General features: G+C 43.1%; 1 protein-coding gene across 3 annotated transcripts in view; it reads right to left on the reverse strand.

Moving 5' to 3' along the window:
* CHD2 (chromodomain helicase DNA binding protein 2) overlaps positions 1–15489 on the reverse strand; it is an 82471-nt gene that overhangs the window by 22547 nt on the left and 44435 nt on the right. For all 3 annotated transcript variants that reach the window (XM_054561958.1, XM_054561957.1, XM_054561959.1), the window contains 9 exons: positions 13896–14058; positions 13235–13387; positions 11241–11312; positions 7855–8004; positions 6977–7125; positions 5893–5989; positions 5352–5444; positions 2147–2317; positions 1024–1199 (listed from right to left, as the gene is read on the reverse strand). In XM_054561958.1, the coding sequence (XP_054417933.1) occupies positions 1024–1199; positions 2147–2317; positions 5352–5444; positions 5893–5989; positions 6977–7125; positions 7855–8004; positions 11241–11312; positions 13235–13387; positions 13896–14058 (1224 nt within the window). The remainder of the gene's footprint in view (positions 1–1023; positions 1200–2146; positions 2318–5351; positions 5445–5892; positions 5990–6976; positions 7126–7854; positions 8005–11240; positions 11313–13234; positions 13388–13895; positions 14059–15489) is intronic.

The following is a 15489-nucleotide window of genomic DNA, read 5'->3' on the forward strand; positions in this document are numbered from 1 at the left end:
AGCAACAAAACACATTTAAAAAAAAAAAACTCCAAGGCTTTAGCTATATTAATACAAACATAGCCTTTGTTATATATGAGTAAGCCATATAAACTGTCAAAAATACACTGGGCCCAATCCTTACAACAGGCCCTGAATGAGTGCTGAATGCCTTTGCAAATGGCCAACTTAAAATACCGAGTGCTGGCAATCTATTCAAACAAAAGGTCAACTTTATTCTCGTGACTGATCATGATGAAACTGCTTAGGCACATAACTAGGAACAGAGGCTTAACTCTAACGTTATCCATTTTGGAAGGTATGTGTTCATGCACTATACAGTTCAATCACCACAACTTTGAAGATAAAAACCCCCAAACAGCTAACTGTTCTATTCAGTCCACTACTGTTACTTTCAATTCCATAACACAATATTTTTCATTACTTTCTGGTCAATAATACAACTGTGAGATTTTTAGAACTGCCTCAAATATTTCTGGGAATGAGATACAGTAAAATAAATACATGACTTAAAGCTGCTTAGGCAAAACTACGTGGAAACTGTGCCGACCGCTGCCCGCCCTGGCCTCCAGCCGCAAACGCAGCCGGCCCTTCTCCGAGTCTCCGCCCGAAACCGTGCCCGCAGCCCATCTGGGTGTCACCTACCCACGCCCCACCAGCGAACTGGCGCTGTCAATAAAGAGCAAAATGTGACAACCCATCAGGGGCTGATGACTGAAGGAAGTAGGAGTGAACCTAACAATAGCTAAGAAACAATCAGAAAGTGACAGTGGGGACACAAGGATTAGGAAAGTATGACATGTGGCAGTGAACCTGGGGGTTATCCCTCAACTCTACATTTCTCCTTGATATACATCAAAACATTTCACATCTGAAATCATACATTTGGGATTTCCTTCAAAATAACATCGAGAAGGAGAAGCACCCCTGGACGGTGCACGGTCAGCCTGTCCTGCCCTCCCCACGCCGACGGCGTGCCCTCCCCGACAAGGCCAGGCGGGGGTCGGGGGGCCCTCCACCAACCTGCGGATCTCGGCGTCCGTAAACCCCTCGACCAGGTCCTTCCGCACGCTCCGGGGGCGCCCTCTGCGCTTCGGCTTCTTGTCGTCGTCAGAGTCATCCGTCTCGCTCTCGGAGGCAGAGGACCTCTGGGCCTGCCTCTTGGACTCGGTGTCAGAGTCACTGTCGTTCGTCTGAGCCTGGAGGGGCAAAGCCGCATTGTAGCACGCGCCAGGCCCGAGAGCTCTAAGGACCGAGACCAGCCCCTCACAGTTCTTTGGGACTCAAACTTCCCGTCACATCAGACGAGTCCATTTTTCTTCGAGAAATGAGGCGGCAGATGCCATGCCACGAAGGCAGGCCTGACTGGGACAGTCGCGTTCCCAGACAAGTGTGAGCTCTGTGTCCCAAGAAGTAAATCAGAATAAAGGTACTGGGACTGGGGATTTATGTTGACTTCCTTGGACAAGTTACTTCTTTGTGCCTTTGCTTGCTATTTGTAAAATGGGGATAATAGTATCTATAATCAGTGTTTTAGTAAAGATGAAATGAATCCGTAAGTGTAAAATGCACCAGCTTATGCCTGGTGCACAGTGAGTCCTCAGTGAATAGTAGTGGCTATTTGCTAATACTTATTTACTGAGATCTTAGACAAACTCAAGTCTGTTATCTCCAACAAACTGGGTAGTAACTGTCTACTGCAATGCTGTAAAAATCCAATTTGATAGTGCCCACAAATGCTATCAAAAGCTGTACTTTGTCAGCTGTCAAGCCAGTTCTATAATCTCTTTTAAGTATTCATACCAAGTGACAAGAACAAACACTAAAGGCAAAAAGAGGTTTGCCAGTTAGAAATAAATTGTCAGGATTACTGGGTCTATTCTCAACGGCAAAATGCAAACTCTGTTCAACTCCAATCCCTGTTCTGCCGCTGCACAAAGACCCCACGTGCAGCAATGAAATGCCTCCCCGGGGTGCTCCCGATCCCTGGGCATTGTCCCCCGTTCCTCTGCTAGGCCTCCCAAGTCTCTGCCCTGGAACCTCCCTGGTCTGGGCAACAATGCAAGGCCCCTTCCTGGAACAATCAGCACTTCCGCAGCCGTCAGAGCCTAGGAGGAGGTACGTCTCTTTCATCTCACTTGGTCACCTTTTTAGTGGAGCTCCGAATTCGAGGCAGCATGTAAATTTCTTCTAGCTCCTTCTGCCGCTCCTCCTCCTCGACTCTCTTCCTTTGCTCCTCGGGAATGATCTCATCCCAGTCCTTGTGAGGGCGCTCCTCCAGCTCTTCCTCGTCCTCCATGGTGGCGAAGTTGGCAACCTGAACACAAACGGACCGCTGACATTTCCCTATTTCCCGAATACTATGTACTAACACACCAACTCATGCAGTGTTTTTCATCTAGGTAAGTCACAATGAATAATACAGGAGTCCTGTGCTATAACATAATCAAAGAATCAATTTTCTACTCATCTCTTTCCTTTATCCCCCAGAAATCAACCTGCCAAATACTCAAGTTCACCAAAAATTTTACCAAAAAAGTAGAAAAACAGATATAAACATAGAAATTGTCTTGTAAGTTCTACTGAAACATATGTTAATACAGATGATGTATTATAGAATTGAACACAGAAACCTGTAATTTTATTAACCAATATTACCCCAATAAATTCAATGACAAAAGAAATATATGATGTTAAATCATACACATTTTCTAATATCATGCTAACTAAAAATTTTAGATTTAGTCAGATTACAAAATGCTGAATACTTAATGCTAATTCAATATTAACTTATGGTTCTATAAATGATAAATTGCTACTGAATAGAACTCTTTTGAAACAATGCGTAACTCAAAGCACTAACATCTAGCCAACTAGTTCTGTTATTGTTTATCAATAATACAGAAGCTAAACTTATGTAGTAATTCACATGCTTAAAAATGCATTCCAGACTCAGACCCTGGCTACAAAGAAACACCCGGCTCTAGCCCGCCTCTGAGCAGCAGCCTGGGTTTACGTTCCTTCCCTCCCTTCCCACCTGGACTTTACGACTGTATCGAAGTATTGTACAAAAAGGCTTTTGGGGTAACTTTCCTCAAAGCCACTTGGAGCTGACGGTGAAGTCAGACCTTTATGACCTCCTTTCAAAATGAACTCTAACTTTCAACATAGAGGTTGTGATCTTCACAATCAGATTTTTAAAATTCCACAACAAACAGGAGGTGTAATTTCTGAGATTGCAAATATAACAGTTCTCTGGTTTTGTGTATAAATGGAACCATCTGACCAATCTTTTAAATTAAGCACTGTTTGTAATTATTTTAGATCTGACTCAAAAACAGCCCAATGAAAATAATAACAATTGTTATAAATGCCAATATTGCATTTACATGTTGTAAGTTCGTTCACTGGGAACTGAACTTTTTCAAGGGTGGCACGATGGGTAAGGGCAAGACCACCTGCCTAAGATGCAATCCCAACTCCATGTACGTGTGGCCTTAGGACATCTACGGAGCCCCTCTGTCTGCGCCTTAGTCTCCTCACCTGTATATGAAGATAACACATCTACTATTTTAAAAGTTAATATACGTGAAGCATTTAAAACAGTGCTTGAAGCACAGAAGTTATGCAAGTATTGGTTATTATTACTTAAGAAAATGGAAATCTCAAATGATCTCAAAAAATGTTTGCTGTGTTTCCAACATGTTAAAATAGGGTAACAAAAAAAAATGACTGGGACAAATGAGCTGACTCAGTGAAGCGCTCCCAAAAAAGCAGGGCGTGCAGATTCCTCCTTCCACCAAATCGCTTGCCCAGGTGCTGAAACATAATTGCCAAAAGGGCCTTAGAAAGGCATGAGTCACCAGTCACGTGACTGCTGATGAATCTGCAGGATGTAGAAATTTTTACACCTAAATACTCATATAACATTCTGACCAAGGCCACATCATGAAGATCACTTCTGTTTAAGGAAGGAGCAGCACTCGCAGGAGGAGAACCCCGCTCAAACACCAATCATTTGCCTCTACCCTCCAACACATGCACTCGGAAAGCAGAGCTCTGCCATCCACTCAGCTCCTCCCCAGTCTCCCATGAGACGACCTCTACCTGTGGCCAACCCTGACCTCCTTACATACTGCATCCCTTCCACACATGCACCCACTTCCCCTGCAGTCCTAGTGGGCCTGCCACGCTTAACCATCGCTGTCCCCGGCTTCTCTAACCTGCATGAAACCAGCCCATGCATGGCCTACCCTTTCGGCCACGTTCCCACTTAAAATTGGGAAGCCTTTGCCACTCTGACTCTCCTGGGCCTCCCGAGCCAAGCTGCCACCCTGGTACCGCCAACCGACCCGGCTTCTCCGACCTCGAGGGTAGCTGGAGAGAGTCCTGTGGGCCCGGTGGCTGGCTCCAGCGGAGGCCCTGTTTTCTAAATCCAGCTCCGCTCCCTACCACGTGCCTCCCCGTAACCCCTGGCCCCACCCGTGGCTGCCCCAAATCTTTTCCACTTCTCCACAAACACCTCGCTTATTTTGCTGGTACTTAAGGTCACCAACTGGAACTCCCACATCTCTCCCTAAAGTGCACTTTCATTTTCCTTCCAAAGGCCAACTCCTTCATCTGCGCTTTTGATCACACCCCTTCCAGTCTCCTCTGAGGCAATGTGTCATCAAATTTTCCTTCTTCCCTTAGAACCTTCCATATGAAATCCCTTGCTCAACCAACAGACATGGTAACATCTTTTAAAAAAACCTTGTCTTTTATCATACAGATTACCTTCACTCGCCTCCTTCACCAGTTTTTAAATAACTCAGTGTTGGTGCCCAGCCTCTGCATTTGGTCCTGATCTTATTTAATTTTCTTTTATATCAGGCACTACTGACCATCCTGTAATCACCCTTAATAAAAAAAAAAAAAAATCCCACCAAGTCATCAAGGGCTTCCTGTCACCTTCTGTTTTTGTACCTTTGACCTCTCTGCCATCTGATTCTATTAATGTCTCTCCCATGAGCCCTCTACACACACACTCCCCTCCCCGCCCCAGAGCCGTATACCATCTGGGCCACCACCTATCCCATGACATCGTATGCTACGCCCTCGCCACAGACTTCTTCTCCTCCGCCCACTCACTCTGGGCAGGATGGACCACGCCAGTGGTTACCCGCATGGGGAGGACTATAGATTCTACACGCAGAACACACTCACCAACTCCCGAGAACGACAGCGAGGACGTGAGTCAGTTCATGTAAACGGAGAGCAGAGTGCCTTGCACCCAGAAAGCACTACAGGCATTAGCTATTATTGGTTAATGAACCAATGCTAAGGACCTTCTCCCACAATGACTTTCATACCTTAAATTGTGACAGGAGTTCATCTGTCGCACTGGTTGACACTTCGTTTTCTCTGGTTTCAGCCAAGCGCAAAATTTCATCTATATCCATTTCCTAACAGAAGAACAGGAATACAAACATGGCAGCAAGGTGACAGTGGACAGCGCGTGCGGAAAATGTCTGGTGCGAATACATCAGTTCTCTTCTCTGATATTCCATTGTTACCTTTCTTTTACTGTCCCAGCTTTACATCGTTTTCATTTAAAGTTTCAAGCTATCATTTATACAAATAATAAGGTCAAACTTCAGAAACTACAAGAAATAAAATTGGGGGGAAAAAAAAGGCCAAAGAGAATCTTCAAGTGTGTTTCTTATTTTTTTCCTATTCAATTTAGTAAGAGCTTTGAGCTTTAGTAGAAAAATCAAAAACCAAAAAGCCACACCCTTGAAGTCATTACTGCTTCTATACAGGAGCCTGTAACATGGACTCAGAAATCTCTTCCAAAAAACTTTCACCACTGATGCTTGTCAAAAGACATTTTTTCCCCTGACTGTTAATTACCTGAGGCTCTGACTCCTCCCCTTCAAGTTCTTTGAAAAGATCCTCTGCTCCAAATTTCAGAATAGCCGTCAGCTCTTCTTTATTAAAAGGATTTGAACTGTAAAAGCAAAATGTAGTTGTAATCCCTTAGGAATGTCAAGTAACCTCTGTGGGGTTCTATCATCCGTTAGGGGGTCAAATCACTGACGAGAATGTACGTTCTCCCATAAGGAAAATGATCCTCAAATATTTTACGTATATCCGCAGGATGGGACTGTGGTGGTAAATCCAACCTAGCAGAATACTAGAAGTTATTTTCCTGTTGGCTCATCTCTTACATGGTTAAACGAGACAGGCTGTTAGCTACATGAAAGAATAGAGTTCTCTCTGTCCTTTAATTCAGACAGTTACCATTCACCATGAATTTTCAACCTCCTTACCTCTGGTCCAAAATAAGAGAACTGAGCTTCTCCTATCTAAGCTGTTCTATAATGGAAAATTATCTGAAAACACCCCATTTAGGAAAAATCACTTGATTCCACCTGTAACAAAGCTATAAGACCACTACAGAATGCACTCAACAATTTGGTCAAAATGTAAATTCTTTAAAAGAAATAGTTGTGCTTCCAAATAAAGATCAGCAAAACTTCACTCCCTTCCTTTTGTTTCAATAGGAAAAATAACAATTTCCACACAAACATTTTTACCAATTTTAAGAGAACAGCTGCCACTGCAATCTGGTGAAAAGTTCAAGACAACATTGTGCCAGGATGAAAGCTGCTACTGCCGCTGTGTCATATGCCACATGGAGAGCCAATCGCACAAGGCACGAGAGGGACAGGGGAGAGACACACACAGAGGGCAAGAGAAGGAGAAAGAGAAGGCAAGAACACACATATGCAAAGGGCTGACAGGAAGGCGAAGGAAGAAGAAGAAATAGGGAAAACAAAATGAAGTGCTCTCTTCTTGAAATCTTAGATTGGCTTTTTCCAGGTACTCAAAGGCCTCACATCTGCTGTCCGAAGTGCTCCTGGAAGAACGAGCACCGCCAAATGCTGCTGTGAAACCAGCGTGGCTGCCGCCCCCCCGCCCCTCGGGCACTCACTTGGACCTTCCCGAGTGGTTTTCCAGGACCGTCCGGCCAGTGGTGTCCATGCGCTGAATCACCAGATGGTCCAATACCATCTTCTTTTTGGCTCGTTCTATGATCTCTTCCTCCACGGTCCCCTTCGTAACCAGGCGGTAAATATTGACCTATAGGGAAAAGAAAGGTTAGGCTTATGCCTGATCACACCAAAAAATAAAGTTACCCCCATCTAAATACATCCAGGAGGGGAAATGACAAAAAGATCTGGTCTCTAGCACCATAAAATGACTAGAAGCCACCCTCCAAGCAGACAGCTTAAGGAGATGGCAGTATTTTTCTATCTGCAGCAGGTTACATTTTTTAAACGAAACTGCCTTTAAGGAATAGCCTTGTTCTAATAATAAAAGTCTTGCTAAATAATCCATTTCACTAAAACTGGATCTTTGGTTGAGTACGAAACTTATGAGTTACCCAACACTAAAGCCAACTTTGAAATTCATATACAAAGGAAATAAGCATGTATTTTTCCCAACATACCTCAGAGCTAGGATTGGTTATCTAGAATACAAAATACACCATCTCCAATGATGTTAAGTAGAATATTTAACAATTTTTCCATATTAAAACAGGGAATTTTCAGTTCTCAATTCATCATATGTCTTTCTTAGAGTAAACTAGAGAGTCATGGGTGATGCGCTTTTTAAACAGCAAAAGAGAAGTGTTCCTTAATAGGCTCATCTTGGCCCCACAGACACTTCTCTGCACTAACTAATGAAGACACAACTCCCCTTGGCAAATGGAGCTAAACAGGAAGAAATCATTTTACAAAACATCCTGAAGGGCCTGAGTGCCTCCTCTCCCCTGCCCCACGCCCTATGCAGACCCTGCCCACTGACCTGCTTCTTCTGACCAATTCTGTGGGCTCGGGCTTGTGCCTGCAAGTCGTTCTGGGGGTTCCAGTCAGAGTCAAAGATGACGACTGTGTCCGCTGAAGCCAAATTGATTCCCAGGCCACCAGCCCTTGTCGAGAGCAGGAAACAGAAGTCCTGTACACAATGCAATATACTACTTTATGCAGTGGCCTTCTCAGAAACAGTTTCACAGTCCAATAAGCCCTTACACCTGGAAACCCCTGCAGGTGTGAAGAAAAGTGAGATATGATGGACAAACTTTATGGAGGCTACAAGAATGTCAGGGACTTGATGGCAGGGTGAATTTTCATTCAATTAAGAGGTAAGAGTCAGTACAATGAACTAAGGAGTAAAGTAGAATCTGGTAAGGCAACAGCAGCAACAGAATTTGTGTTCGCACCTGACTAACACTAGCACACAAGCAATAACAAAAACCAAACTTAATTATCAAGTGGCCGAGATGCTGATTTTCCAGGGGGAGGTGCACTGTGCCATGGAAGGCAGTCAGGATAAACAAGGGCGCTGGGTTCCATAAACGTCCCTCCACTTGTTAGGCTGACGAGGAAGCAGAAACACCGAACTGAGAGACCACACGATGGAACTGCTGAGAAGCAGGGCGGCCGCCGCCCCCACAGAACAGGCACCGTGAACCCAGAGCGGGTGTGGCCGAAGAGCCGCGTGTGGGGAAGCCCCGGCACCACTGGCACACTCCCGTTCTCACGCCAGTGACAGCGGAGACTGGGCAGGCACAGCACGCCTGCCTACGCCTCAGTGCTCAGAAACTCCCGGGCACGGCGCAGAGAATACAGGGCGTGAGCCGGAGAAACAGAAGTCAGGTTTCTATTTACTGGGAGTTTGATCATGGATGTCAAAGGCTGACACCTTCCTGGCACACGAGTGGCACTCAAAAACTCTGAGGGTTTTTTTTAGTTTTTATTTTTAGAGAAGGGGAAAAGGAGGGAGAAAGAAAGGAGGAAAAACACCGATATAAGTGAGAAACATCCTTCGGTTGTCTCTCGTACACACCCCAATAGGGGACTGCAACCCAGGCATGTGCCCTGACCAGGAAGCAAACCGGCAACCTTTAGCTCTGTGGGATGACGTCCAACCAGCTGAGCCACCCCGGTCAGGGCTGAGTTATGTTTTAATAAATGGGTACATTTTATTTACAAATAGATGCATGACACACTTTCCATGCTCTAGCCAGAGTCACACTGGCCAGTATCATGCCATAGGAATAAAAATGGATACAGCTGTCTCACGCTAACAGTAAATAATTCCAATAAAGAACTGATTAATAGGGATGTTGAGGCACATACTCTGTGATCCTTGGCAAAAATACCAAGCAACATGATATTCTAAGAACACCTACAGGTAAACAGTATACTTTTGAATGAGATATCCAAAACTTAAAACAAAATCTGGGGTCTGAGTGATCATATAAGCTATTTTCAAAGTCACTCTTTATCAAAGATAATATGAATTATAAGATGGTATTTATGTCTATTACCAAATTAGCAGAGGTTAAAAATTATGAAATTCAATGAAGCTAAGGATGAGGTAAAAACTGGAAATATTCAAACACAAACAGTATGAATATCAATTGTTTGGGGAAAGTAAATTAACAAAATATATCAGAAATCTTTTTTAAATGTTCATATCCTCTTACCTAAACATGCAACAATACAGCGATTAAATAAATAATGGTACGGTCATGAGAAAATATTAGAAATTTAAAATTTTTAAAATCTTTAATGACAAGGGGAAAATGCTCAGAGTATAATTTTAAATGAAAGGTGACAACATGGTCCCAATCAGGTAAAGATATAAAGAAATAAATGGTTTCACTCAGTATTGAATGGAAACACACCCAAATGATAGGAATAAACAGCAATTTGTCTCTGGGATGGGAGTTTTGTACAATCTTTTACTTTGTACTCCTTGCCATCTTGTAAATTTTCTAACTGTGCATATAGTTTCCCCCAATGACCAAGTATTTAATTCTTTTATAATTAGGTTAAAAACACTGAAATTTGTAGAAAATGGTACAGAACCTGTACTCTATATGTAGCCATGAGGCAGGGGGATCAATTGAGAGCTATTAAAAAAAGGAATTTTTGTCTTTTTTCTGAGAAAAGGCGACATGAAACATCTGACTCATACTATTTTTTTAAACTCAGAGCAGGGATCACAAAAAACAATTTCAATAAATACTACGAGAACAGCTGACATTTACGGAGTGCTTACTATGTGCCAGGCAATGTGCTCAGTGCTGTGGGCTGATTATCTCATTTACTCCTCACAGCGGTATCATGAAGTAGGTACTGGAATTACCACAGTTTTACAGCTGAGGAAACAGGGAGGAGAGAGAGGAGGAACGGCAATGAGATTATCAATGTGTTTAGAAATAATAACTCAGTTCCTCCTCTCCATAACTATTCAGAGCCTTGGTTCTGAAGAGATTAGAGCCCAAAGCTCCCCAGGAACTAAAATTTCAGGCTGGAGAAGTCAGGGAACTACACTTTAACTAGGACTATATGCAACTCGAGGCAGAAGGCACGTCACTCTGGATCAAGATACGGACACTGAGTGTGTGTAAGGCTCTTCGGAAAGCAGGAAGCCAAGTCCATTCTATTTATACAAAACAGTGGCCCAGGCTTCCCAAGTCCTCTCCAGAGCACTTCTACGTTGACCCTGGGTCTCTCCGCAGCTTCCTTCCCCGCTGCCGACACAAAACCTCTTCTTCCCCACCTCTCTCCAATTCCATGGCACCTAATAGTTTGACATGCACAAAGTACAATATTACAATGGATTCCAACTTGTCCTAAGTGGCTCTCCTGTACGTCTAAAAGCAAAATACTCTATACCACCACATCCAAGCTAGACACTACAGTAAATAAATGTTGCTGTTAGTCAAAGCAAGGTCATTAAGTCACATCGCGCCAGGCTCCAACAAATTTCAGGCACAGCAAATGAACTTTTCAAGACAAAAAGTCACCAAAAAAGTACAGACTGAAACCTCCTGATATCAACATATCTGTCAAAATTAGCCTACGGGCCAGCCCTCCCCGACCTTTGCCTGGCTGCCCTCTCTCCTAGGCCCAGAAGCTTGGTATCTGGAAATCACCAGAGAAAACTCAGTTGGTATTAGAACAAATGTCATTAATCCACACCAGGGGAGAGGAACAAGCATGCATTTGCTTTCCTGGAGTGAACACAAAATTAAGAGGCATCTTTTATGTTAGTGATTTCTCATCTCCTTCTCACGAAGAGAACTGCACTGTGAATTGTTTCTGAAACATTAAGCCAAAAGGGCTTGCCCTTGATACAGAGCCCAAGCTGTCCCCGTAGCAAAGCCATGCATGGTGTACCTCAGAACCATCCGCATTGAAGTGGTCCAGTGCTTGTTTTCGGATTTCTCCCTTGATGGAACCATCCAGACGCTGTAAAAATAAACCGCAAGGAAATCATAAGGTAGGAAGATCAGCTACACTCAGAATAGATCCCCAGGCTTGCAACCTTTATCAGCGCAGCACCAACTGGGTAAAAATAACTGGAATGCACTGGCAATGTGCTGTCTGGGGCTGTGCTTAATTAAGCCCCACACTCTACTTGCCCCAAGCTCTCCCATTACAAACTCAAGGTCAGAAGCTTCTGAATCAAAGGGCTATCTGGGTTTATCCAAGGATCAGAATGGCTGCCAAGACTTATTCGGAAAAGGAGGCAACCAAGCTATGCTTCGAGGCTGTCTGCCTCTGCATCTGCGGGTGCTGAAAAGACAAGGAAATACTACCCCCTGGTTACCATATAATTAGCTCCTACAGAAAAATAATGCTTCATAGCAAATGCAGCTAAAAGTTGCCCAGTTATTAAGGGCTACAGAAATGAAAAAATTATTTTCATCCTTTTGTTTGAAAAACATTTTGCCATAACATTAAAAATGTTAAAAATTAAGCTGATTATACATCCCAGCTTTTCCAAAAATTTCACTCTAAAATGAGAGCCAAGTTCAAGCAGCCAAAATGCATCTTCAAGAGAGCCCCTGGCATTTACTAAGACACACAATGCTTTTATTAGAGCACAGGGCAGTTCTGAGTAAAAACAAGATGTCATCACAGAGAAACCACATATGTAAAATGAAAAGCAGTCTATACAAGGACCTACGTCTCCCCAGCTCACAGCTCTGCCTACGAGCCCCAAAGCCACCCAAATCCAAGTAGAATCACACATGGGGACCCCCTTCCTTCTTTCTGATGAAGAAGCCTTAGACAATAGGTAAGTTTAAATGGCAGGTTAAGTGCCTACATTTGAAATCAAAAAAAGCAAATATGATAAAACTGAATGGACTCCAGCCTACTTACTTCCCTAGACAAAAAAGTAATGCATTATTTGACTTGATATCACATGATTACCTGAAAAAACTCACAGGGATCCAATGCATAAAATAGTGTACTATATTTTGATAATAACCACTAAATGCAGACTAAACTATATTCTAGTAGAGCTATTAAAACACCACACCAGATGTGAGGGATACAGTAATGCCTCCTAGGGCATTTTGAAAGACAATCTGTAAGTTAGTTTTTTAAAGCTCAGCCCTCTTAGGAGTGAATCACTGACTCCAAGTTTCTTTAATACCAACATCGCTAAGTGAGTGGGTAAAATAGTCCATCTAGTCAAAGTTAAAGAGAAAAAAATTTTTTAATACATCTTAAAAATCAAAGCATTGTAAAAATATTATGCCAACAGTCAAGGTAGGTTGCAGACATGTCTATAGATAGAGCAGAATTAAGTTCTGCATAGCCTTATGCCCAGAAAAATATTATGCTGAAGAAACTCTTGTTTTCCTAATCTCATACGAGATCACTGCATGAGGATGAACATCTGCAGCAGGAAAGGGGGCCGCCCCACCTGCCCCAGGGACCAGCAGGTTTCAAGCACATGGCCCTGCTGCGTTCCCAGCCCCGCGGCCAGGTCCGCCGCCTTCGGAGGAGGGGTTCCACGCTCTCACCTCTCCTTTTCTTTCTAGGGTTTCGGTTTCTGTAATCGGGTTTGCTCCTCATTCCTCTCTACCTTCACCAGACCTGGAGATGCCAGACACCATCTAACAGACTTTCTCTTGCCCAGTGTCCCTTTTTCTCATCCCATCCTCTCACTGCCCAAAAAGGAAAAAATGATCTTTACGTGACCATTTTCATTGTAGGATTACCATAAACACATGGAAGAAAAAAGGCAGGGAACCTTCATCTCAGTTTGTTTCAAGCATAAAAACTCTTGTTCTCCACAGTAGGATAATTCAGCAAACAAAGCATGGAACCCAGAGGAAGGGCAGGAAGGAGGGAGTCCAAGTACTGAGCATCCTTACCTGGAAAGGATAGTGCTTAATTGTCAGGTACTCAGCCAGGATATCCAACATTCTCACCATCTGGGAGAAGATGAGGACTCTGTTCCCCCTTTCTCGAAGTCTTGTCAACAGTTTATCTAACAGAATCAGCTTCCCGCTGCTCCTGATCAGGGACTGAAAATTGAAAAGACATTCCAATGTTCGAAATACTTCAGTCTGCCCTTCCTCTCTACAAGTTCCTATTTTTAAAATCACATTTAAGCTTTCTGAAGCCCTCTGTAACCTGGCTGACAAGCAATTCCTGAAATGCTCTTTACCTGTTATTGACGCCACAATGGTTTCAGAGTTTTCCTAGCTCTGTTAACTGTTCTCACCTATTTTAAAGCATCTTTCGATGCCTTAGTACCAGGGGTGTCCAACCTGTGGCCCCACGGGCCACACGGGGCCCAGGATGGCTGTGAATGTGGCCCAACACAAAATCATACACTTAATTAAAACGTTATTACATTTTTTTGTGATTACATGTTGCAATGTATTTAATGTGTGGCCCAAGACACTCTTCTTCTTCCAGCATGGCCCAGAGACGCCAAAAGGTTGGACACCCCTCAGGTCACTTTGATAAAAAGCACCTACAGAAACTAACCCATCTTGAGAAAGTAACATGAGCAAGGTAAGCACGTACCGTAAGAACCTCCTGTCCATTTTCCCTTTCGTTTTCTTCAGGCGGTTTAATCAAGTAGCAGTGGTTGCAGCATTTTTTCAGTTCCATCACAATATTCAGAAAACCAGATGTGCTACCTCTTGTTCCTTTGGCAAGAGCCTTATAATTCCTGGTCAGGATCCATCTGCAAATTATAGACGACAATGATACTATTAGAGTCAACAAATAGAGAGCTGGGGTATTCTATGAAATACAGACAGTGCATCTGTAAGCAACCCTCTACACTCGTCTGTTGACCGCACAGGAATCAAAGTGTCCAGAGCAGTGTAGGAAATGATGCCACAGAGCTGGACTCAGCAAAATTAAGGCTGTGGGGCGAACCTAGACAACATACACTCAGTTTTTTCACTCAAAGAGTTTAGAAGGATGGGGGAGAAATGGGTTAAAAAGGGACAAGCCAACCAAACACAATGTATGGAGTTTATTTAGATCCCAGTGCAAACAAGCAACATGTGTGTGAGCAGGTGCCTGTGTACACCTATTTATGACAACCAAAAAAATGTAAACACTCACTGGGCATTCTAAAAATACTAAGAAATTACTGATGACAGTACCGATATTATGCGTAACTCTTATTTAAAAAATGGATGTGTAACTGACATACAACATTCCATTACTTTCGGATATACACAGTTTAATTCCACATCTGTGCACACTGTAAAATGATCACCACAGTAAGTCCAGTTCATATGTTACCACATGGTTATAAATTTGTTTCCCTTGTGATGAAGATGTTTTTAATCTGCCCTCTTAATAACTGTCGTCATGATCCTGCCCATTACATTCTCACGACATAACATTCTATAACCGGGAGCCTGTGCCTTTTGAACCATTTCACCCGCCGCACAGCAGCCACCAATCTGGTCTACAAGCTTGGGGGGACTTTCCTAAATTTTATTTGGGGGGTTTTATTTTTTTTTGCTCAACTCTTTTTTAAAAGAGTCCCTATCTTTTAGACATATAAAGACCCTTATGCTATGTACCTGGAATATGTTTCAAGTGACATAGGGGTAAAAATGGGGACACAAAAGAAGATTTGGATGAACTAAGATTGGCCGTGAGTCGGTAACTGGTGAAGCTGGATGATGGGTACATGACTCCATTCTCTTCTATTTTTGTACATGGTATTTGAGAACTCCCATAATTACAAAAATGTTTTAAAATCAAGGGAGTGTCAGGCAAGCCGGTCAGATAGTAATTTTTGAAAATTAAAATCTCGTTCTTATTCACTTATCTATTAATTAAGAACAAGCAGGGAATATTAAGATTACCAAACTCCTCACTTTAAAAGGCTGTAATTCTGATGGCAATACAGTTAGTTACAATTATTCCAGATCCAACTGTAAATCATCAGAACGAAAGGCCATGCATGACAAGCACATGAGATACTACTCCGTCCCAAGCCCACCACTTTGCCTCCATCACATCGTGACCTATACCAAGGCATAAGCTGCCCACGCCACCGGGAGCGCCCTCGCCTTCAGAACTTTTCCTTCTCAACTTCCACAGTCCCTGCACACGCTCAATTCAAACAACGCTCTTTTAATTGTCTCTC

This window comes from Pteronotus mesoamericanus, unplaced genomic scaffold (assembly GCF_021234165.1).
Source record: "Pteronotus mesoamericanus isolate MK-2021 breed Mesoamerican mustached bat unplaced genomic scaffold, CSHL_Meso_final scaffold_582, whole genome shotgun sequence".
NCBI classification, from domain to species: Eukaryota; Metazoa; Chordata; class Mammalia; order Chiroptera; family Mormoopidae; genus Pteronotus; species Pteronotus mesoamericanus.